This window comes from Aotus nancymaae, unplaced genomic scaffold (assembly GCF_030222135.1).
Source record: "Aotus nancymaae isolate 86718 unplaced genomic scaffold, 86718_ANA_hifiasm-v0.15.2.pri h1tg000072l, whole genome shotgun sequence".
In the NCBI taxonomy this organism is placed as follows: domain Eukaryota; kingdom Metazoa; phylum Chordata; class Mammalia; order Primates; family Aotidae; genus Aotus; species Aotus nancymaae.
This window is the reverse complement of record NW_026988487.1, coordinates 2,483,318-2,507,317: the sequence shown is the minus strand read 5'-3', so window position 1 is coordinate 2,507,317 and position 24,000 is coordinate 2,483,318. Positions and strand designations below refer to the sequence as shown.

At 48.4% G+C, this 24,000-nt stretch overlaps 2 protein-coding genes, 1 long non-coding RNA gene and 1 other non-coding gene across 5 annotated transcripts; 1 reads left to right on the top strand and 3 right to left on the bottom strand.

The window, feature by feature from the left end:
* Positions 1 to 1,054: 1,054 nt before the first annotated feature.
* On the top strand, positions 1,055 to 4,014 carry GNGT2 (G protein subunit gamma transducin 2). 2 transcript variants are annotated; one of them, XM_012451820.2, is made up of 3 exons: positions 1,055 to 1,394; positions 2,836 to 2,920; positions 3,370 to 4,014. In XM_012451820.2, the coding sequence occupies exons 2-3, from the start codon at positions 2,837 to 2,839 to the stop codon at positions 3,493 to 3,495; spliced, it is 210 nt and encodes a 69-aa protein (XP_012307243.1). In that variant the 5' UTR covers positions 1,055 to 1,394; position 2,836; the 3' UTR covers positions 3,496 to 4,014. The 2 variants fall into 2 exon arrangements, with proteins under 2 accessions (XP_012307243.1, XP_012307241.1); XM_012451818.2 differs by having other exon boundaries at positions 1,057 to 1,394; positions 2,831 to 2,920.
* Positions 1,319 to 21,896, bottom strand: LOC135270961 (uncharacterized). Its single transcript, XR_010339116.1, has 3 exons — positions 21,585 to 21,896; positions 2,230 to 2,425; positions 1,319 to 1,470 (listed from the first exon to the last, which is right to left on the bottom strand). It is a non-coding gene; the product is annotated as an uncharacterized LOC135270961 (long non-coding RNA).
* LOC135270941 (ubiquitin-conjugating enzyme E2 C-like) lies at positions 13,454 to 14,187 on the bottom strand. The gene has a single exon (XM_064367435.1). It carries the CDS (start codon positions 14,185 to 14,187, stop codon positions 13,648 to 13,650), a length of 540 nt encoding a protein of 179 aa, XP_064223505.1. The 3' UTR covers positions 13,454 to 13,647.
* TRNAQ-UUG (transfer RNA glutamine (anticodon UUG)) lies at positions 21,369 to 21,440 on the bottom strand. Its single transcript has one exon. It is a non-coding gene; the product is annotated as a tRNA-Gln (tRNA).
* Positions 21,897 to 24,000: the final 2,104 nt, after the last annotated feature.

Genomic DNA, 24,000 nt, shown 5'->3' with positions numbered 1-24,000 from the left:
GAGACCCGTCATACCGGAGAGGACTGTGGGGCGGCAGCACAACAAAAATAGAAAACGGCCGATGCGGCAGCAAGAGGAGTCAGGGTGGACACCGGGAAGACACGGCCAGAGGTTACAGAGGGGTGTTAGCAAGCCTGGAACGGTCGTGTGTGATGAAGAGCTGCCCTACATGCTCTGTGCTGATGAAGGCAGAACACGATGAAACTGACCAAGTGTAATATGAGGAACTCAGATTAGACAACAGGAAGGACTTGGATTTGAGAAGCACCAGGTTCAAATTCCAGATCAACTTGTTGGTTTTGGGAAGCAGCGGTGGACACAGCAGTGAGCCTGCCTAGGAGGTATGGGCTGTAGTTCATGCATTAACAGGGCACTTGGACCAGACGACCTCCAGGATCCTGTCCTGATGTCAAATTCTTAGTGCTCCCAGCTGTGAGTGGGACTGGGTTCTGGAGCAGGGGAGTTAGGATGGCCACCCTTTTCTCTGCCCCTCCCACCATCAAGCCTGTCATCCTAGAGACAGGAGAATAAGAGGACCTCCCACTGACCATGTTGGTCCCTTAATTCTGCTCCTCCATTGGATCCTTTGTCACTGGGCAGGTGTCAAAGAGCAGTGTCAAAAACAAGGAGGCTCAAACACAGAGCAGGAGCACAAAGTGTAAATGGCATAGCCCTTGGGTGTTCCTGAGGGGAGAGCAAGAAAAAAACCAGGATGCGGGCCCTGTGCTGGGGAACCCACACTCAGGGCTCAGAGGGAGGCGTGGCAGCAAAGAAGCTTGAACACAGGCGTTAGAGGTGACCTCTCCCTGAGTACTAAGTGGCACAGCGTGGTGAGCAAGGACGTTTTCATTGAATAAGTGGATGAAGAGTGAGCTAGGAGAACCTGGTAAGGTGAAACTGTGGGGGTCCAATGGGCACATCGGGCGTCTTGGTTAGGGAGGTTAGGGGCCGGTCTAGGACTTGCCGCAGGAGGAAGGGCAGCCTCAGCGCATGCTCAGAGGTGGGGAGGGAAGGAGGAGAAAGCAGGCGAAGAGGGGCGGGTGAGGCTGCGGGGTGGGAGGCGGGGAAATAGAAGCGCTGGGGGCTCTAAGCTAGTGAGGTCACCAAAAGAGTGAGGCTAATGCAGGGCACCTGGTGAGAAGGTGGTTTCTGTTTTCTAGTTGTTTTTGTGGGGAGAATGTCCTCTCTGCTCTGCGGCAGTGAGGGCTTGAAGGCTCAGCCGGGTGATGGGCTTAGAACTTTGAGCTTATGATCAGCTTAGGCATCAGAGATTTTGGTTTCCAGGCCATCTGCTTTATCTGAAGATTTTCAGCTGATGAATAACTAGGAGGCTCAAACACTATCTTACCTGAGTTCAGGACAAGCAACTTGGAGAGCGTGCTCTTCTGTGGCAGGTGAGAGGGGCTGAGGTTGCACTGGGCTGGGATCTACTCTTAGAGCTTAGGCACCAGGCAGGCCTTCCTGATAACCCTGCAGTGATCATAATGACAACAGCATTATTAGTGACAATAATAAATGTATTAAGTGTTCATTATGTGCCAGGTAGTATAATATTTTATATGCATTATTTTCTTAGGACCTACAATAATTGTATGTGGTAGGTTTTTTAATACCCGTCTTGCAGCTGGGAAAACTAATACTCAAGGAGGCTGAGTGACTTCCCTAAGGCCACATTAAGGTGGGAAGCAACAGAGCTGGGATCAGAGTTGGAGTCTGGCAAGCTCTAGATCCCCTTGTCTCTCTCTCTCTTTTTTTTTTTTTTGAGATGAGTCTCACTCTTGTCACCCAGGCTAGAGTGCAGTGTCGCGATCTTGGCTCACTGCAACCTCCCCCTCCCAGGTTCAATCGATTGTCCTGCATCAGCCTCCTAAGTAGCTGGGACTACAGGCATGAGCCACCATCCCTGCCTAATTTTTGTATTTTTAGCAGAGATGGGGTTTTACCATGTTGGCCAGGTTGGTCAGGAACCCCTGACCTCAGGGTGTCTCTGAAGACAGATAATTTAAATTTCCTCTATAGACAGGATCCACCTATCTTGGCCTCCCAAAGTGCTGAGATTACAAGCGTGAGCCACTGAGCCCGGCATTTTTTTTTTTTAACTTTTTGATAGAGTCTAGCTCTGTCACTCAAGCTAAAGTGCGGTGGCATGAGCTCATCTCACTGCAACCTTTGGGTTCAAGCAATTCTCGTACCTCAGCCTCTCGAGTAGCTGGGATTACAGGCACTCACCACCACGCCCAACTTATTTTTGTATCTTTTGTAAAGATGAGGTTTCACCATGTTGGCCAGGCAGATCTTGAACTCCTGGGCTCAAGCGATCCTCCCACCTTGGCCTTCCAAAGTGCTGGGATTATAGGGGTGACTCATCGCGCCCAGCCAAGACCTCCTTCTCCTGACCATTATTGTATGCTCTCCCCTGCTGGACCTGGAGAAAAAGAGAAAAACTCCCTGAGTCACTATATGAAACAATAACATTGCTTTCCAGATCTTCCTCACCGAAAGGAAGGTGCCCCATCCTTTTTCTTCCTCCTCTGTAGACAGACAGAGGTCTCTGAAGACAGACAATTTAAATTTCCTCCACAGACAGATAATCCAACGGCAAAAATTGTGCCTCCCCCATCAGACTGGGAGCTTCCTCCCCTCCTGAGCCCAGACTAATGAAGACACAGGGTGTACAGAGATGGAGTGAATATCTGTTAAATAATGAGGGGCCTGAACTGAGGGATATGGCAGGGAGGAGGCTAGAAGTTGAGGTGTGGAGGGAGCTGGAAGAGCTGATGGGATTTACGATCCTGGCTGCTGAATCCTTTCTGGGATTGGGTCTGTCTAGTGCAGGATGGCCCAGGATCTCAGCGAGAAGGACCTGTTGAAGATGGAGGTCGAGCAGCTAAAGAAGGAAGTGAAAAACACAAGAATTCCGGTGAGCCTCCTCGCCAGGTCCTTGCTCTTCCCTTCCTGTTCCTGATGAGTCCTGGGAAGGAGGAAGTGACCAGAAAGGGTGGTGGGACTGTTCCAGGGCCGCAGAAGCAGCAGGAGGTGCCTCTGGGATGGAGGAGGATGCAGAGAAAGGCTGGGGTTGACTCCGTGAAGGTGCCAGCTTCCCTAAGCACAGGAGAGAGCCTCAGGGCCTTAGAGAGCTCAGCACATCCAGCCCCTTGTCTGGGCTGGTCCTGGCCAAGCAGCCCACAAAGGTCAAGGTCAGTGTTGTGAGTCAGGTCCAGGAATCCACACTCTGAACACCTGTCTGTCCCCTGAATCTCCTCTTCGGCCTCTGTCTCCAGCCTTCCTGGAAGCCTGTTTTCCCAGCTGACCAAATCATGGATTCAGAGAAAGTAACAAGCACCATAAACATTTTCTGTGTTCTCACAGGTTTCCAAAGCGGGAAAGGAAATCAAGGAGTATGTGGAGGCCCAAGCAGGAAACGACCCTTTTATCAAAGGCATCCCTGAAGACAAGAATCCCTTTAAAGAGAAAGGCGGCTGTCTGATAAGCTGATGGCATGGAGCCCTGCCCTGAGTGTCTGTCCCCATTCAGCCAAGACCAAGTCTCCTAGACCCCCAGGGAGCCAGTAAACTGTCACCTTCTCTTCATCGCAGAATGAGTAAAGACCCCTGAACAAATGCACTGTGAATCATTCCCCACTCCCACCTTCAACTCTTTTCTCCCATGATTTTCCCCACCTGCTGGGTCTCTGCTGACCTTTCTGGGAACTCTGAGGACAGTGTGACTGGCTGAGTGGTTGGCCCCATGGGTGGCGGGGTGTGAGGAGCCTGTGATACCCCGAGACCTCAGAGGGCAGTCCTTGGGAAGTACTTACACCTCCTTAGAGCCCCTCTGTCTTTTCCCTCCACTCTCTCCCTAGGAAAAAAGCATTTCCACGACAGAGTAGTTTGGGCTGGGGGCCAGGGTTGGGGGGTCCCGTCCCCCCATCTCATGTCCTACCCTGTGGTCCTGTTCCTAATCATTTAGATCACCCCAGATGGCCTGGTGACAACAAGAGTTTGTGAGTTATGATTTCACGTTTTGTTTAATATTGTTGAGTAGCCTGTTACTGCTGGGCGCTATGGATGGAAGAGTGAGCAAGACGAACGTGGCTCCCATCTCCATGGAATTTAGTGGAGAAGACATGAAAAGATTTACAATTAAGTCCATAAACGCTACAATGGGGAGAGTCAAGGGTGGTGTAGGAACACACAGCAGAGAGACATTCAGGGCCGTGAGCAAGGTCAGAGTAAATGCCGCGGAGGAGCGCAGAATGGGGGCTGGAAAAGCACGAGGCTAGAGAGGGAGATTGGGGTCAAGTCTTGAAGGACCTTTCTGTGAGCTCAGTTAGGAACTTTCTTCTTCATCCTAAGGGCAATAGGAAGCCTAGGATGGTATTTGAGCAGATTCTGATTAGCAGAAGGGAGCCTGGCTCCTGCTAAAGACTGGGGGATGCAGTGATGGATGACACTGATTCCTGGGCCTTGCCAGCAAGGAAAGGACTGTCTGACGGAGCCGCAGACAAACCAGCACTCATGATACAAGGCGCTCAGTGCGACGTCGGGGAGGTCTGCGAGGGATCTGATGGAATCCCATAGGATCTGATGGAATCCCAGCAGGCTACCTAAGCCTGCTGAAGAGGTGCGTTGAGTTCTGGGAAGGAAGACAGGAAAGGCCTTTAGAAGGAGGTGATATCTGGAGTTGAGTTCTATAGGGTTAAGTTGTCAATGGGTGGATGGATGGCACTTCTGGTTGATGAGCCAGTATAAACAGAGGCATAGATATGAGAAAGGACCATGGTTTGGATGGGAGCTCCAATCAGGTTGGAGCGGGAATTTCAAGAGGGCTGGATCCTTAGGATCTGCTGCTAGAGAGGGCTTGGAGGTGACCAGAGGGGTCTTGCTTGCTAAACTAAACAAACTTATTTGCTAGGAGTGACTTGGTAATGTTAGAAGGAAATTTTCTTTTTTGGGGGGTGGGTGACAGGGTCTTGCTCTGTCGCCCAGGTTGGAGTGCAGTGGCGTGATTGTGGCTCACCACAGCCTCTGCTTCCTGGGCTCAAGCAAGCCTCCCACCTCAGCCTCCCGAGTAGCTGGGACTACAGGTGTACACTACCACACTTGGCTCATTTAAAACAAATTTTTTTTGAGACAGAGTCTTGCTCTTTCTCCAGGCTGGAGTGCAGTGGCACGATCTCGGCTCACTGCAACCTCTGTCTCCCAGATTCAAGTGATTCCCCTGCCTCAGTCTCCTGAGTAGCTGGGACTACAGGCGTGCACCACCACGCCTGACTAGTTTTTTGTATTTTAGTAGAGATGGGGTTTCACCGTGGCCAGGATGGTCTCGATCTCCTGACCTCATGATCCACCCGCCTCGGCCTCCCAAAGTGCTGGAATTACAGGCATGAGCCATCATGCCCAGCCTTAACTTTTTTTGTAGAGACAGGATATCACTATATCACACAGGCTGGTCTCAAACTCCTGGCCTCAAGTGATCCTCCTGCCTTGGTCTCCCAAAGTGCTGGGATTATACGCGTGAGCCACCAAGCCTGGCTGAAAATTTGCTTTTTACAACATTGAACAGGGGGCTGGGCGCAGTGGCTCACACCTGTAATCCCAGCACTTTGGGAGGCCAAAGTGGGTGGATCACGAGGTCAAGAGATCAAGGCCATCCTGGTCAACATGGTGAAACCCTGTCTCTACTAAAAGTACAAAAACTTAGCGGGGCGTGGTGGTGCGTGCCTGTAGTCCCAGCTACTCAGGAGGCTGAGGCAGGGGAATTGCCTGAAACCAGAAAATGGCAGTTGCAGTGAGCTGGGATCCCGCCACTGCACTCCAGCCTGGCAATAGAGCGAGACTGTCTCAAAAAAACAAAAAACAAAACAAAACAAAAAACAGTATTGAACAGGGGGAGAGTGAAGGCAGAGAAGCAATTAAGGAGGTGATTGTTCCATCAGGGGTGAAGCGAGGAAGGCCTGAATTAGGGCAGTGGCCATGAGTCTGGGGGGCAGTAGGCAAGTTGGTGAGTTCTTTGGGAAAGAAAGTTTTCAGATCTTGACATTTCTTTGAGTTATGAGTGAAGGAGAATGAGTTGTCAAGGATGGCATCCAAGTTTCTGGCTTGTAGGGTTTACTAGGTAGAAATGAAAGCAGGTCTCTGAAAACAAAGCTCATCTAATACAGTCATCCTGCATACTACAGCTGCAGCCTCCCCTCCCTAGGAGGTCACAGCCCAAATGCTGAGGGTGAGGTCACAGGGCCTCTGCAGTCAAAATCCAGGATCTCTCCAATTCCCAGTCCCATCCTGACTCCATCTCACCATTCTGCAAAGCTAGCCTCAATTCAACCACTCTCCCTATACTCTGCTCAAGAGAAGGAAAGATGAGGAATGAGAAAGAGAAAACATTTAAAGACAGTAATTCTTTCTTCAAAAAACGGGGAAAGGTAAATATTCCATAGGGCTCCAGAAGTAAGAAAGGAAAAAAAAGATGGGAGCACCAGGCATGCGGCCGTCGGCCATGTGGCTACAGCTTCCTTCTTCCACCTACCTGCCCCGTATTCTCCTGTCTTCAGGCAGACTTTCACTGGTTGGGGTTCTGGGTCCAGAGCAGTGACTCTAACCTCTGTTCCTGAGGCTCTTGAACCCTTGGTGGGTCTCTGATTAGAATAGCAGTTTTTCTTTTCTTTTCTTTTTTCTTTCTTTCTTTCTTCTTTCTTTCTCTTTCTTCTTTCCTTTCTTTCTTTCTTTCTTTTTCTTTCTTTCTTCCTTTTCTTTCTTTTTGAGATGGAGTCTTGCTCTGTCACCCAGGCTGGAGTGCAATGGCACGATCTCAGCTCACTGCAACCTCCACCTCCTTCAGGTAACTCTCCTGCCTCAGCCTCCTAAGTAGCTGGGATTACAGGCATGAGCCATCATGCCTAGCTAATTTTTTTGTGTTTTTAGTAGAGATGGGGTTTCACCATGTTGGCCAGGCTGGTCTCGAACACCTGACCTTGTAATCTGTCCACCTCAGCCTCCCAAAGTGCTAGGATTACAGGTGTGAGCCACCACGCCTGGCTAAGAGTAGCAGTTTCTTAGCCCACTGTTCCGCAGGGGAATGTGACCCAGGTGTTCTCTGGTTCCTCCTGTGCCTTTCCTGGCTGCCCTGAGGTGTGGCAACAATCACAGGACTCCCTGAGTCTCAAGGTTGGTCATCACCCTGACGCTCTGACCCCCTTTTCTATCTTTTCCTAATGCCATAGGGAGCTTCAAATGGCAGGGTAGAAATCTCAGCTTCTAAAGGGATTATGACATTGCGCCCTGTGGCAGCATTCCTTTCTTGCATGCCCAGACCTTCACACTATCAATCAGATCAATCAAGAATGATCATTCTGGCCGGGCGCGGTGGCTCAAGCCTGTAATCCCAGCACTTTGGGAGGCCGAGGCGGGTGGATCACGAGGTCAAGAGATCGAGACCATCCTGGTCAACATGGTGAAACCCCGTCTCTACTAATACAAAAAATTAGCTGGGCACGGTGGCGCGTGCCTGTAATCCCAGCTACTCAGGAGGCTGAGGCAGGAGAATTGCCTGAACCCAGGAGGCGGAGGTTGCGGTGAGCCAAGATCGCGCCATTGCGCTCCAGCCTGGGTATCAAGAGCGAAACTCCGTCTCGGGAAAAAAAAAAAAAAAAAAAAAAAAAGAATGATCATTCTGAGAGTGGGTCACTGATGCCATCTGAACCATCCTTTCCCCCCTCTAGCCTATAGATCCTTAAGTTGTTTAGCCATGAAGGGAAAACACAGTGAATTGTTTCTGGTTCCATTCCTAGCACAGCCAGCAACCTTTTTGACAGCACTTAGTCTTTGCAAAGTGGTGTCCAGCTACCTGGCACCACCCTAGGTCTTTACTAGGCCAGCCTGTCACTCTGTAAAGCCAGTTGCTTCTAGGTAACAGACACGTGGTGAGATCAGCAAATCCTGTTGACATTAGCCCCAGGCTTGTTTCTTTTTGTTTCTTCAGTAGTTTTATTTTGAAGAATTTTAGATTTACAGAGGAGTTGCAAAGTTAGTACAGAGAGTTCTCATAGACCCTTAACCCAGCTTCTCCTAATGTTAACATCTTCCTAACCATGTTCCTTTTAAAATTAAAAAATTAACATTGGCATAACACCGCTAACTGAACTCCAGACTTTATTTGGATTTTCCTAGCTTTTTCACTAACGCCATGTTTCTGTTCCAAGACCCACATTACATTTAATGCCTTACTTCTTTTGCTGGGAAGAGCTTCTTGGTTGGAGTTAGCCTGGTCTAGGACACCATGAGTCCATAGATGGTGGTGTTGGCAGGGAATGCAAACTCAATTCCTGAATAAGTACCTATTCCAGTGAGGACAGTTACTGCCACCAGAAAACTGGATGGTTGCACTGAGGTCTGGTACCGTATGAGGGGCTCAGGGTTTCACTGTTGCCAGCTCATTGGGCGGTAGTGGAGCTACGCTGGCCTTGATGAAGGGAAGTCCATGCTGTTCCACCCAGGCAGAGCCTCTATTCCTGCTTCTCTGACTGCTTTGTTTCATGAGCCCCAGACAGCCCCTTGGTCATCTCGTCTATGGCTTGTGAAGATCCCCTTCTGCAGGGAGCCTTCTGGTAAACCTGTTTGTGACATGTATTTTCAGTTTCCAGGCTCACCCAAAGAGGTCCAGCCACAAAGCTCTCCCCAGATCTCCATGTCTTCAATTCACTTATGCTCCAAGATCTTTTTCTTTTTTTACACTTATTTATTTATTTATTTTTTTAGAGATGGGGTTTCACCATGTCAGTCAGGCTGGTCTTGAACTCCTGATCTCAGGTGATCCGCCCACCTCGGCCTCCCAAAGTGCTGGGGTTACAGGCGTGAGCCACCACGCCTGGCAATGCTCCAAGATCTTGATCATCTGACTCAAACCTGAATTGCTTCCCAAGAATCGGACAGGAAGAAATTCCTTTCTCTGCTGACTTTCAGGGCCACTCTCAGAAGGTCAGTTTCCAGAGAAAGGAGAATCACTACGATCCAGCCACTTGACGTGATTAGGAACTGAATTGGGGAGGATGGGTAAGAACGGAGAGGAGATGAACTGGAGAGGTAGTGAAGAAGTAGAATTTTCAGGACCTAGACATTGATTGAATGTTGGAAGGCTGGAGAAGAAATTCTCAACGATGACTTGCAGTTTCCTCTGTGGATGACTGGGTGAATGGTGGTGTCACCAGTTGGAAAGCCCTCCCCACCAGGTGATTCCACGTGACTCCATAGGCTTCTCCCCACTTTGCACCCCTGTGGGGGATCACTGAGAGGTAGCAGCAGACACAACAAAAGTGGGTGAGATTGACCAAGAGAACTGTGTGGATTGAGAGAAGGAGGGCCAAGAATAGAGCTTGGAGGAACTCCAGGAACTCAGGCTAGGGTGAGGGAAGACCGGTGTGAAGAGGACCAAGTGCAGAGGGTCAGAGGAGCGAGGCCGCCAGCAGAAACCACATAATTGCAATAAAAGGATGCCAAGCCAGGAAAAGGGAGTAAGCGGGAGGGAATACTCTTGAACTCCTTGATTTCCTGGTCAAGTAACGTGGAACTGAATCATTCTCAAGTTTCAAATTCTATATCACCCTCCTTCCATACTGCACCAAAGACTCCCAGGATGGGATTCCTCAGCCTTAGAAGGCAGGGAGGGGGAACAGCTGACTGGCTAATGTGGCCTCAGCTCCTGGAGCTGACGGCAGCTTGAAATCCTTCCTAGTGGGTCAGGCAGCCCAGCCCCTCCCACCCTTGGGCCTTCCGGATCTTACCCATGAAGCCAGCAAGGAGTGAGGTGGGGATAGGGATTACCACACCATGACCTCAGCATCCCTGGAAAAGTAAGTCACAGCCTCTTGCCTCCCAGCCCCACCCAATTTCCTACTTGACCTTGAGGCCTGGAGGACAGAACTAGCTTTATGGGCATTCGATCTCTGCTGTCACACAGGGTCCCCTACTTAGAAGGGCGCATGCTGGGTTTAACACTCCGCTGTCCCATCTTGAAATTCGTAATAATTTTTGAACAAGGGCTCCACATTTTCATTTTACACTGGGCTCCACACATCCCACGGCTGGTCCTGTGTAGGGAGACAGAGGCCCTGGTCGGACGGAGGAGGCAGGACGTTCATGCAAGGGCAGAGTTGCAGGTGGGGTTTGAATTAAGCACCAGAAAGAGCTTGCTCCCTGCCCTCCTCTCCCTCCTCCCTCATTTCTGTAGAAGCTGGGGCAGGAGAGGGGCAGGGAGGCGACTTTGGAGTAGTTACTCAATGCCTCCTTGGCCCGTCTGATTTTCTTATTCTCTACCAGACCACGGAAATGGGAGAGGTGGGTGACTCATCGCCTGTGGCATCAGGGCTGAGGAAGCAGGCACCAGGGAAGCCGGGAGAGGAGAGAAGGAAGAAGAACCGTGCACCGTCCTGCCGCTCCCCTGCTCAGCCCCGCAGCCCATCTAATCACGCTAATTCCTAACCAAGCTAATTCCTGGTGGAGCCACCTTCTAAAGCTCTCACACGTTCATCTGTTTATCGCTTTACTCCCTCTGCCTGGTCCTCAGTTAAAGCCCAGTCACCTTTTGCCCTGATGATTCCACAGCCTCCTGTGGAACTCCCCGCCTTCCTAGCCCTGCTGCGGTCCACTCTGCCCTCTGCTGCTAGCGGGTTTTCTGTAGCTCCCTAGCTTAATGCCCTTCTTCACTCCTGGGCAACAGGACCACCAAGGCCCTCCTGCATGAGGGGCCCTCATTACCTCTGGGGCCTTAGCTCTGCCTCCTACTCACCCTGAACCCCTACCCTGGCGCCCTGGGCTCCACGCTTCGATATGAAGCTTCTTCAATTCCTTGACCAGTTCATGCAGGGCGTGAAACACCCCCAGCCTGCTACGGCTTCTTCATCTAGCTAATCTGGCGAGTGAGTGAGTCACAAGTAGGTTTAAATATCACTTTAAGCTTCCTCTGGCTCCTTGAGTCCCTAGAGACTTTGTGACTGAATGAAGAGGTAATTAAAAATTAGGGGGTTCAAAAATTCAAGAGGTGGAAAAGGGTATACGGTGAACAGTGAACCTCCTTTTCTCTCCCTGGTTTCATTCCTGGAGAAATTAATGTTTCCAGTTTCTCATGCAGCCTTGCAGAGATATTTTATGCACACACAAGCCAATACATATAAATGTTCTCCTCTTTTTACACAAACGGTAGCACTCCCATGCTATTCTGAGCTTTTGTCTGGATTTCTTTTTTTACCTTACCTGGTTGGATTTCACGTACATTTCGTCCACATATACGCCTGAGCCTTGCTTTTCATTTTACACCGTACTTTAGGCTGATTTATTGGTCAAGATTTCAAGCTCCTTGAAGGCAGAGAGCAAGTCTTTATTTTATTTATTTATTTATTTTGTTTGTTTGTTTGTTTGTTTGTTTTTGGAGACGGAGTTTCCCTCTTGTTGCCCAGGCTGGAGGGCAGTGGTGCAATCTTGGGCCACCGCAACTCCGCCTCCCAGGTTCAAGCGATTCTCCTGCCTCAGCCTCCCAAGTAGCTAGGATTACAGGCATGCGCCGCCACCACACCCAGCTAATTTTCTATTTTTAGTAGAGACGGGGTTTCTCCATGTTGGTTAGGCTGGTCTTGAACTCATTACCTCAGGTGATCCGCCTGCCTCAGCCTCCCAAAGTGCTGGGATTATAGGCATGAGCCACCATGCCCGGCTTTATTTTTTTCGAGACAGTGTCTCACTCTGTCACCCAGGCTGGAGTGCAGTGGCACAATCTTGGTTCACTGCAACCTCCACTTCCCAGGTTCAAGCGATTCTCCTGCCTCAGCCTCCCAAGTAGCTGGGATTACAGGCATGCACCACCACACCCAGTTAATTTTTGTATTTTTAATAGTGATGGGGTTTCACCATATTGGCCAGGCTGGTCTTAAACTCCTGGGGACAGTGGCTCATGCCTGTAATCCCAGTACTTTGGGAGGCTGAGGCAGGCGGATCACGAGGGCAGGAGATTGAGAGCATCCTGGCCAACATGGTGAAACCTGTCTCTACTAAAATACAAAAAATTAGCCAGGTGTGGTGGTGCACGCCTGTGGTCCAGACCTGCGGGCCCAGCTATTCGGGAGACTGAGGCAGGAGAATCATTTGAACCTGGGAGGCGGAGATTGCAGTGAGCCAAGATATCACAGCACTGCACTCCAGCCTGGCGACAGAGGGAGACTCCGTCTCTAATAATAATAATAATAATAATAATAATAATAATAATAATAATGTATAGGCTTACTGTGTGCTAGGCAGTGTGATAAGTGCTGCACACACATTACATCACATCCAAATGAATAAACAAAGAAGAGGGTGAATGGACAACCCTGGGACCAAGCAGCCCAAGTGGCCAGGCTAGTCCCGGATGCCAGTGCTCTGCCCTCTGCCAGTGACTCTGACCAGGGACAACATACTACAGATACTCCCTTCCAGAAAATGCCTTCCCTCTAGGCCCCTTCAGCAGAATAAAAACACTGGAAGAGGCTTTCAGACTGCTGTGAGGAGAGAGACGTTCTCCCTACGCTACTGGGCATAGAAAGAGAAGGAAATGTGGAGGAGGTCTTGGAGAAGTTGGAGCTAGGAGGAGAAGGCTAGCTAGGATGGTAGTGAGCGCCCAGGTGTTTTACCAACTGTGGGTTCTAGAATCAAGTTAGTAGACTGTGATCAGTTTCAAGAACATAAAATACATAGAAAATGTCAGAGGCTGAGTGTGGTGGCTCATGCCTGTAATCCCAACACTTTGGGAGACCGAGATGGGCAGATCACCTGAGGTCAGGAGTTCGAGACCAGCCTGGCCAACACAGTGAAATTTTTGTAAAAATACAAAATTTAGCCAGGTATGGTGGTGCTCACCTATAGTCCCAGCTCCTGGAGAGGATGAGGTGGGAGGATTGTTTAATCACAACACTACATTCCAGCTTGGGCAACAGAGTGAGACCCTGTCTCAAAAAAAAAAAAGGAAAGAAAAGAAAAAAAATCAGAGTGTACTTTCGCATGTGTAAGGGTAAAGATGTTTTTAGTGTATTTAGTTTCAGGACAGGGTCTTGCTGTGTCACCCAGGTTGGAGTATAGTGGCCAACTGATCACAGCTTACTGCAGCTTCAACATGCGGGGCCCAGTGATCCTCTTCCTTCAGTCTCCTGAGTCACTGGGACTACAGGAACACGTGACACTAAGCTCAGTTAATTTTTAAATTTTTTGTAAAGATGAGGTCTCACTACATTGCCCAGGCTGGTCGCAAATTCCTGGGCTCAAGTGATCCTCCCACCTAGGCTCCCCTAAAGTGCTGAGATGATAGGTATGAGCCACCATGCCTGGCCAAATGCTATTTTTGTTTAATTTACTATTTTTTTTGTTTGTTTTTAAAAGGTTAATCAAGTGAAGTGGTGGGAGTGGAGTAGATATTATTTCTTTCTTTCTTTTTTTTTTTTAAATGACCAAAATGCATTTATTTAATTTACATCACAAGGGCTCAACCAAGGCTTAATTTAAAAGACAAAACAAAACAAAAATAATACCACAGCTCAAGATACAGAGTCCTACACAGAAATCACAAAAAAGACAGACCATCTAAGGAAAAATGAAAAAGATGACACAAGGACAGGCGGGGCAGCCTGGGTCAGGGCTCCTGGCTGGTGACCTGCTTTGAGTAGGTTTCTTGCAGGTACTTCTTAAAAGCTGTGGGGTTTTTCCAGAGCTCGGCAGCATGCGTGTTCAAGGGACTATCGATGTTGGGTTCTCCTAGCAGGCTCTGGATGGAGAGCAGAATGGTCCTGACGTCATACAGGGCAGACCACTTGTCCTTCAGTATGTCCAGGCATATGTTACCCTGGGTGTCCACACTGGGGTGGTAGCAGGGTGTGAGGAACTTCACTGTGGGCGCATTGTAAGGGTAGCCACTGGGGAACTCTAGCGAGAGCTTATACCTCAGGTCTTCATATACTGTTCCAGCTGCTCCATGGATGGTCCCTACCCATTTGAAAAGGTTGTCTGATTCAGGGAAGGCAGAAATCCCTTTATCGCCAGACATCATTAGGGTCATCAGCTCCTGCTGTAGCCTTTTGCCCACGGGGCCCCGAGCGGCGCCCCCGCTCGGCTCAGCTCCTTTACGGGCGGCAGCGATGCTAGTGGCGGCTGGGTCGCGGTTTTGGGAGGCCATCCGGGCGGCGCTGGCAGAGAGACAAGAACTCGGAGAACACGACTGCAACTCAGATATTATTTCTTAAACCTTTATTTCAGTTTTGTGCATGTGTATATGTGTGCCCTGGTTTCTGATGAAAAATAGATATTGGCTGGCACAGTGGCTCATGCCTGTAATCTCAGGACTTTGGGAGGCCATAGTGGGCAGATCACGAGGTCAGGAGATCAAGACTATCCTGGCTAACACAGCGAAACCCTGTCTCTACTAAAAATACAAAAGTTAGCTGGGCGTGGTGGCACGTGCCTGTAGTCCCAGCTTCTTGGGAGGTTGAGGTAGGGGAATCACTTGAACCTGGGAGGCGGAAGTTGCAGTGAGCTGAGATTGTGCCACTGCATTCCAGCCTGGGTGACAAAGCAAGACTCCATCTAAAACAAAAAAGAAAAATAGATATCTTACTGAGGGTCTTAGTACAAACAAACAAAAAATGGTGAAAGTCATAAGAGAAATAATGAAAAAGCTCATGGTGAGTAAAGTCCTAAACTGGGAATGAGGATTCACAGCTGAATCACACCTGAAGGCAGGGTACCTTTTGTGGAGCCTGGTCTCCATCTGAGTGCAGAAATCTTCCTACACTCCCAACTGACAAGGAGCTTTGAGCCTCCCTGGAAGACTTCAGGCTCCAGCAGCTCAGCATTTCTCAAGCCTGTTGAAACCACCTCTGCAAAGATTCTGACAGTGAGAGAAATCTGACATGGCCAACTCCATCTTGCTTCTAGCCTCACAGACTGGCTGTCTTCGGCTTATTCCCTAGCATAGGGCAAGCTAAACAAGGGAGGAATTTGGTTTGTAGTTTAATTTAAAAGCAAGGGTGATAATAGTCCCTCCCTAAAACTAACCTCCTCCTTGTTCAGGGACCAAAAATGTAGGTGTAGTTTCTATAATCCTTTACTGCTCAGGGGTCATGTGGCCAGATGTCACAAGATTTGTGATTTGACCCCATAGATTAACATCACTATTGTAAAAACTAGGCTTGGTCTTTTGAGATGCATTCTGGCAACTGACAGACCCCATCTAGATCAGTGATGCATGACTCAGCTGAGCCTGTGGCCCCACCCAGAGGCAGATTCAGCACAGAAGGACCATTTCCACACCCTATGATTTAATCCCTAACCAGTCAGCCACGCCCATTCCCTAGCCCCAACTTCTGAGCCTTCAGGAAGACCAGTTTGAGTAATATCTTCATCTCCCACGTGGTAGGGAAATGAACTCATGTCAATTGAACTCTTTCTTTAATGTAATGCTGAGGTCTTGGTGAATTGATTTGGTCTGTGCAGGGATCGGGAAAATCACCCCTGCGTGATTTTCTGCCAATGGACAGCTCAAGTTGTTAGAAAGTTCATCCTCTTTGCCCCCCTAACTTCCACCCATGAGTTCTCATTCTCTGCCTCTGTTGTAATCCAGACTAGGAAAAAATAGGCAAATAAATTAATGTTGGAACAGATGTTTGGTGCCACGAAGAAAAATCAGCACTGAGACAAAGGATCTCTCAGTGAGGCAGTCTTTACTTTCTGCAGAAAGGGTGCTCTCATTAGCTATCTTGCCACAAGAGTACAACGAACAAAGGAAAAGCAGACATATTTATCCCTTACGCATTTGGGGTCGCCCTTACTGCTGTGTCTGATCTCCGCTGGCTGGAGCCAGAGATCTCACAATCTAAAAGTAAAATTTGATTGGCTAACAACTTAAAACTTTTCTAAGCAGGTAAAAGCAATGGAGAACAAAAAGGAAGTCCAAATAAAGAAGAGGCATAGGCTGTGAGCTGGGACATGCCTGTGAGCATGACCAGCACAGATATCTTGGTTAAAGTACAAGGACATAGAACGTACTATGTGCCTGTGAGCATGTCTAACAGCTACATAGGATAGAGTTTAACAAAGAGCTACTAGCAAGAAGCCTTTGAAGAAAGTATTTAAAAGAGACTATTATTTATTTATTTATTTTTTTAAAGATGGGGTTTCACCATGATGGCCAGGCTGGTCTTGAACTCCTGACCTCAGGTGATCCACCCACCTCGGCCTCCCAAAGTGCTAGGATTACAGGCATGAGCCACCGCGCCTGGCCTATTTATTTTTTTTGAAATGGAGTCTTGCTCTGTCGCCCAGGCTGGAGTGCAGTGGCACGATCTCGGCTCACTGCAACATCCGCCTTTTGGGTCCCAGTTCAAGCAATTCTCCTGCCTCAGCCTCCCGAGTAGCTGGGATTACAGGCATGCGCCACCATGCCCAGCTAATTTTTGTATTTTTAGTAGAGATGGGCTTTTACCATGTTGGCCAGGCTGGTCTCAAACTCCTGACCTCGTGATCCACCTGCCTCGGCCTCCCAAAGTGCTGAGATTATAGGCGTGAGCCACTGAGCCCGGCTGAGACTATTATTTCTAACATTTATTATTGTTCTTTAACAAGAAAGGAAACTTTGAAGAGGAACTTTTCTAGTTCCCATATTAAGAAAGTTATCTTGTGCCCTCTGAGTTTCATTTTCCTCCTGGTATAAGTATTTGTGTTTCTCAAGTATCTGAGCTTCCATAGACTTCACTATTCTAGTTGTTTCTCTAGCAGTTACTATTCTTGATTATATTATGGATCAGATGTAGATATAAGGAGTTTTTATTTCTATTTTACTAATTCTCACAACACTGCTATGCAAAAGGTACTATTATTATTATCTTATACATATGAGGCTCAGACCACTTAAATCACTTACCCAAATTACCCAGCCAGTTAGTGGCCAGATTAAATTTACCAATGTCTGTGTGATAACTAGAATTGATCTCAATCCTCCAAATGTGGTTTGACTGGCCCAAAGTACAGAATTGTTATCCTGACTTCCCCTTGGTGGACAAACTTTTCTTTTTCTTTTCTTTTCTTTTTTTTTTTGAGACAGTCTTGCTCTGTTGCCAGGCGCCAGGCTGGAGTGCAGTGGTGAGCTCGGCCCACTGCAACCTCCATCTCCCAGGTTCGAGCAATGCTCCTGCCTCAGCCTCCCAAGTAGCTGGGACTACAGGCACACGTCACCACATCCAGCTAATTTTTGTACTTTTTAGTAGAGATGGGGTTTCACCATGTTGACCAGGATGGTCTCGATCTCTTGACCTCATGATCCACCTGCCTCGGCCTCCCAAAGTGCTGGGATTCAGGCGTGAGCCACCACGCCCAGCCTATTCCACATTCTTAACATCAGCATTGGCATTCTGGTGAGTGTGTAGTGGTATCTGATTGAGTTTTTAATGTGCATTTGCATGATGACTAATTATCTCTTGCATCTTTTCATATGTCTGTCAGTTATTACCAGTTTCCTATTTCAGTGAAGTGCCTGTTCAAGCCTTTTGTTATTTTTCTATTAGGCTGTCTTTTCTTTTATTTCTTTTTTCTTTTCTTTATTTTTGTGAGATGGAGTTTCCATCTTGTTGACCAGGCTGGAGTGCAATGGCGTGATCTCAGCTCACCACAACCTCTGCCTCCCGGGTTCAAGCGATTCTCTTGCCTCAGCCTCCCAAGTTTCTGGAATTACAGATGTGTGCCACCATGCCCAGCTAATTTCATATTTTAGTAGAGGCAGGGGTTTCTCCATGTTGGTCAGGCTGGTCTCGAACTCCTGATCTGAGGTGATCCGCCTGCCTCGGCCTCCCAAAGTGCTGGGATTACAGGCTTGAGCCAATGCCCACAACCCTTTTTTTAAATTTTTTTTTATTTTTTTGAGATGGAGTTTTGCTCTTGCTGACCAGGCTGGAGTACAATGGAGTGATTTCCACTCACAGCAATCTCCACCTCCCAGGTTCAAGTGATTCTCTTGCCTCAGCCTCCTGAATAGCTGGGATTACAGGTGTGCACCATCATACTCAGTCAATTTGTGTATTTTTAGTAGAGACGGGGTTTTGTCATATTGCTCAGGCTGGTCTCAAACTCCTGGGATCAAGCAAAGACCGCCTCAGCCTCCCAAAGTATTGGGATTATAGGTGTGAGCCAACACTCCCAGCTGTATTTCTCTATTGTAATCTATATTTATTTGTCAGTTATGCATTACAAATATCATTTCCTGGCTGGGCGAGGTAGGTCTCACCTGTAATCCCAGCACTTTGGGAGGCTGAGGTAGACAGATTGCTTGAGCTTAGGAGTTCAAGACCAGTCCGGGCAACATGGTGAAACCCCATCTCTACTAAAGATACAAAAATTAAACTAGGTGCAGTGGCTCGTGCCAGTAACCCCAGCACTTTGGGAGGCCAAGGTGGGTGGATCACCTGAGGTCAGGCGTTCAAGACCAGCCTGGCCAACATGCCGAAACCTGTCTCTACTAAAAATACAAAAATTAGCTGGAGGCCTGTAATCCCAGCTACTCGGGAGGCTGAGGCAGGGGAATCGCTTGAACCCGGGAGGCAGAAGTTGCAGTGAGCCTAGATCACACCACTGTACTCCAGCCTGGGCAACAAGAGCAAAACCCTGTCTAAAATAAAAATAATTTAAAAAAAAGATACAAAAATTAACCAGGCATGGTGGCCCATGCCTGTAGTCCCAGCTACTTGGGGGACTGAGGCAGGAGGATTGCTTGAACCTGGGAGGTTGAGGCTGCAGTGAGCTGAGATCAGGCCACTGCACTTAAGCCTGGGAGACAACATGAGAGTCTGTCAGGGGGAAAAAAAAAAGTCAAATATTTTTTCTTATTCTGTGACTGACCTTGTCACTTTATTATTGGGGTCTTTTGACAAGAAGAACATATAATATCACATTAATATGGTGAAGTATACAAAATTTTTAGAACCTTTTGTGTCTTTTTGGGGAAGACTTTCCTTCCTATGAAGTCATGAAGATATTTTTCTATGTTGTCTTCCAGAAGCTTTATTGGTTTTTCTTCACATTGAATTCTACAATTCACATGGAATTTATTGCTCTGTTTAATGTAAGTTAGGGAGGAATTCGATTTCATATTTTTCCATATGGACACTCAATTGCCCCAGAATAATTTAACAAAAAGTAGGTCCTAGCTGGGTTTGGTGGTGTAAGCCTGTAGTCCCAGCTACTCAGGAGGCTAAGGTGGGAGGATCATTTGAGTGCAGGAGTTCGAGGCTGCAGTGAGTTGTGACTGTGCCACTGCACTCCAGCCTGGGTGACAGAGCAAGACCCTGTCAAAGAGAAGGGAAAAAAAAGGAGGAGGAGGAGGAGGAGGAGGAGGAGAGGGGGAAGAGGGAAGAGGAGGAGGTGAAGAAGAGAGGGAGGAGGAGGAGGACAGGAGGAAGAGAAAACAGAAAGAATGAAAGGATGGAAGGAAAAGAAAGCTCTTTTCCCCACTCCTCTGTTGTGCCACCTTTGTCATAAATCAACTGTCCAGATACGTGTGGGGATGAATCTGGGTTCCCTACTCTGTCTGGTTGGCATGTTTTCCTATTCTTGCACCAGTACCCAACTACCTCAATTTTCTTTCTTTCTTTCTTTTCTTTCCTTTTTTTTTTTTGACAGAGTTTTGCTCATGTCTCCCAGGCCGGTCCTCAGCCTCCCGAGTAGCTGGGATTACAGGCATGTGCCACCACGCCCGGCTAATTTTTGTATTTTTAGTAGAGACCGGTTTGGCCATGTTGGCCACGCTGGTCTCGAACTCCTGTCCTCAGGTGATCCGCCGGTCTCGGCCTCCCAAAGTGCCAGTGCTGGGATTACAGGCGTGAGCCACCGCTCCCAGCCCTAACTACCTCAATGTCTATAGCTTGCAGTTGATAATAAGCTTTAGTTCTGGTAGAGCAAATCCTTCCACCTCTGATGGCTAGGTATTTTTGAGGCTGGGATTGCTCATACACGCAGATCCATTCAACCGTTTAGGGAGCTTGTGGGGTGGGTTGGGGAAGACGGATGCTCAGGGGAGAGGTGGGAGAGCAGCACGAGGATCCTCTCTGTTTCCATAGCATCCTCCCAGGGGGCGGGAACATATAACCACAGTGCCAATCACCCTGTAGGGAGATCATAAATGCGTCAGCGGGGTCCCTTGTCACTTATCCTAGAGGGACAGGCACCTCTCAAAACCCAGATGCTGATCCAAAGAAGCCGCTTCACGCACATCTCTCTCTCTCTCTTACAATCCTAAAGGTACGCCCTTTCCCGCAAAGCACGTGCACCTGCTCAGCACGCTAAACACGGATCCGGGACAGATTGGCCCAAAGAGACGCGCTGGGTCAGGTTGAGGACTCCCTTAGACGTCCTGGCGGGCTGAAGAACCGGTCCCTTAGTCAAGGAACTGTTTTCTCCTCCTCCTCCCCCCTCCTCCTCCTCTTTCTTTTCTTTTTTCTTTTTCTTTTTTTTGAGGTGGAGTCTCGCTCTGTCGCCCAGGCTGGAGTGCATTGGCGCGATCTCGGCTCACTGCAACCTCCACTTCCCGGATTCAAGCGATTCTCCTGCCTCAGCATCCCCAGTAGCTCGGATTACAGGCGCGCGCCACCACGCCCGGCCAATTTTTGTATTTTTAGTAGACACTGGGTTTCACCATGTTGGCCAGGTTAGTCTCCAATTCCTGACCTCAGTTGACCCGCCCGCCTCGGCCTCCCAAAGTGCCGGGATTACAGGCGTGAGCCACCGCATCCGCCCTAAAGGGGCTGTTTTCTGACTAACAGACACAGCTGGCCTCACTGAGCACCGGACAACCAAGACAAACACTCGAGGGTGGATGCCAGACCCCCAAACACACACCCCTCTGGGGACCGCAGCCTCGTTGTTGTTCCTGACCAATTGGAGTCCCGCGGGCGCCGTTTCCCCGCCCCTTGGTTCAGTCGAGCTACTTCACTGGCGGCTCAGGGAGCAGTAACGTATCGCCCTCGCTCAGAAGCCAATAAGAAACATGCCGGCACCTTCGGCAACCAGGGACCTCCTAGACCAGCCGAGCTAGCTATGCCCCGCCCGAAGCAGCACCCTTCGGGTTCTTTCGGAAGTTTCCCTCCAGGATAAAGTCACGTTCAATCTCCCATCAACACATTTATTTTTCTGCCCGACTCTCGCGCGTGCGCATCGACACGCCTAGGACGGCTCTGAAATGAAAACATCTTGAGAGAGGGGGCGGGACCCTAAGCTGCAGTCCAGCAGGTCAATGGGGCCACCCACACAGCCCGAGGTGGCCGCTGCCGGAAGCGATCCGCAAAACAGGAATTGTAGGACCAAAAGGTTCAAGTGAGGTCCCACCGAGATTTGAACTCGGATCGCTGGATTCAAAGTCCAGAGTGCTAACCATTACACCATGGGACCTGCTGGCTGCTTTAGGCGGCCGCGAGTCTCCTCAAGCCAGGAGGACGCTGGGCGGCCTTTCCAAAGCGGCGGCGGTGTCGGGGTTTGCCCGACTGGGCTCTGGGCCCGGGCCCCACGAGCGGCGCCGCGAGGGCTTCCGCGTACCTCGCGTTCCAGTCGTTTCTGCTCCCGGGGATATTTTCTCGTCCTCCGCTCCTCCAGGGGCTAGGAAGTCGGAAAGGCAGCAGGCTGGCGGGGTCGGCGAGGTGAGGCCAGATTGGGTCCGGGGAAAGCACGCTCCAGCCCCAGCCCCAGCCCCAGGACAGGAGGCGCGGCGCCCGGAGCCTGGGTTGTTTTTTTTATTTATTTACACGGGGAGTTTCTTAGGAGGAGTATTTTGGCCGAGCGGGGAGGGAAGCGGACTGGCACGTTGTGGGACAACGGTTCAAACCCCAGGTGCCCTAGGGACGCGCGAACAGAAACTTTGAAATTGCGCCCTCAGCCTGACCGCGTCAGTGCGAGTCCTAATGTTCCACGTGGCTGGAGCGCAACGAGAAAAACTGCTCTAAAGTTTCGCCTCCACTTGCGAATGCGCCTAATTAAGAACTGCTGAGATTAACACCCAGATACCCTTACTTGCTGGGCGATTATCCTTAACTTTAGGATTAAATCACATCAGTTGAAAAGACAGTCCCCTCTGGGCTCTCTCCCACATTTTAGTGAGCGCGTGTGTAAACGGATGTTTCTGCAGGTCAATCTGGCAACATGAAATTTTTACACGCCATTTGACTCAGCAGTTTCACCTTTGAGACGTTAACCTACGGAAACAGTAAGGCAAGTGCCAAGACTTATGTTCAAGGATGTTCTCAGCTGTGTTGTTTATAATAGTAAAAAATAGAAAGTAAACGTCCAAGTGAAAATTGGTTAAATAATGACAATATCTACACAATAAATATTGTGAAAGAATTTAGGGAGTAACTTATTGTAATGATAAGATATACAGGACTAAACAGAAAATCTACTTACCAATTAGTATGTGTAATAATAATAAAATCGACTTACCGATTAGTATGTATACATACCAATTAGTATGTATAACAATATAATAGGTAAAAGCTACTTACCAATTGTATGTATAATGGTGTACCAATTAATGTGTATATTATATATTAATAAAATACATCATTTAAAATATATACTAATATCTAATTCATATATAATATATACTAACAATAGGTAGTAATGTGTATAATAGCCATGACTTATGTACAAACAGAAAAGTTATGCATGTGTGTAATGAACACTTACCATTTATTTGACATGTGACATCTGACTCCCTTTGTTATTTTTGTTTGTTTGTTTGGGTTTTTTTTTTTAGACAGTTTCATGCCTGTTGCTCAGGCTGGAGTGCAATAGCTCGATCTTGGCTTACTGCAACCTCTAGCTCCCTTGTTCAAGCAATTCTCCTGCCTCAGCCTCCCAAGCAACTGGGATTACAGGCATGCACCATCACATCTGGCTAATTTTTTTTGTATTTTTAGTAGAGACGGGGGTTTCACTATGTTGGCCAGGCTGGTCTCGAACTCCTGACCTTGTGATCCGCCCGCCTCGGCCTCTCAATATTGACTCCCTTTCTTGAGGGGGCCAACACTGTGTGGATCTTGGTGACGGCAGCTGTGCCCCAAGGTAGATATACTCACTCTTCAGCAGTCAGAATGAGACGTAGCTTGGCCAATTAGACTTAAAATCCAGAGACTGATACCCAGAAGCAAGGATATTTTAGAACTCATTTTGCTGCTAGTGCATGCGCACTGGACAAGGCCAGCAGAACTGGCCTTCTAACCACACACAGCCCAGGATCCTGACCTTGCCTGAGGTCCTGGCTGCCCAGTGTTCTTCTTGGGCTTTGCCCATCTTTCTGAGTTTGCTTTTCCAGTCTCTCTGGTGCTCTGAGCTATCTCACATCCTTCCAATGTCTCTTTTCTTGCTTAATGTACCCAATCCTTTTCTGTTGCCTGTAGTCAAGAGCATGGTAGCCCAAATTTGAAATGCTCTGTTGATGATTTATCTCTGGGGAGTAAATTTATAAGGACTCTTCTGTTTCTCTGTATTGCTTGAAAAAAAATTATAACTCTTGTATATTATCAGAACAAACAGTAAAGATTTTCCATTTTGATAAACCAATCTCCTCTTGAGCTCCTATGGCTTAAGGGTGAGCTGTTAAGGCTGAAGTTGAAATGACTTCAGCATCTTTGGACCTCAGCTTTCCTGTTTATTTCTTCCTTACGAGGGTTATGTGAGCACCAGTGACAGTGCACTGAAATTAACGTCTCAAAAGCTACTGTAGAAACCCGAAAGGGTCATGATGATATTCTTTGACAATGCATAGGAGATAGTTCCTTCTGTCCAGTGTGAGGGTAAAAGTGACTCCACCTTCCTACTTCCAGTTCCTACTCTCATTCCCTAGCTCTTTCTTTTCTTTTCCTTTTTTTTTTTTTTTTTTTTTTTTGAGACGGAGTCTCGCTCTGTTGCCCAGGCTGTAGTGCAGTGGCACAATCTCGGCTCACTGCAACCTTTGCCT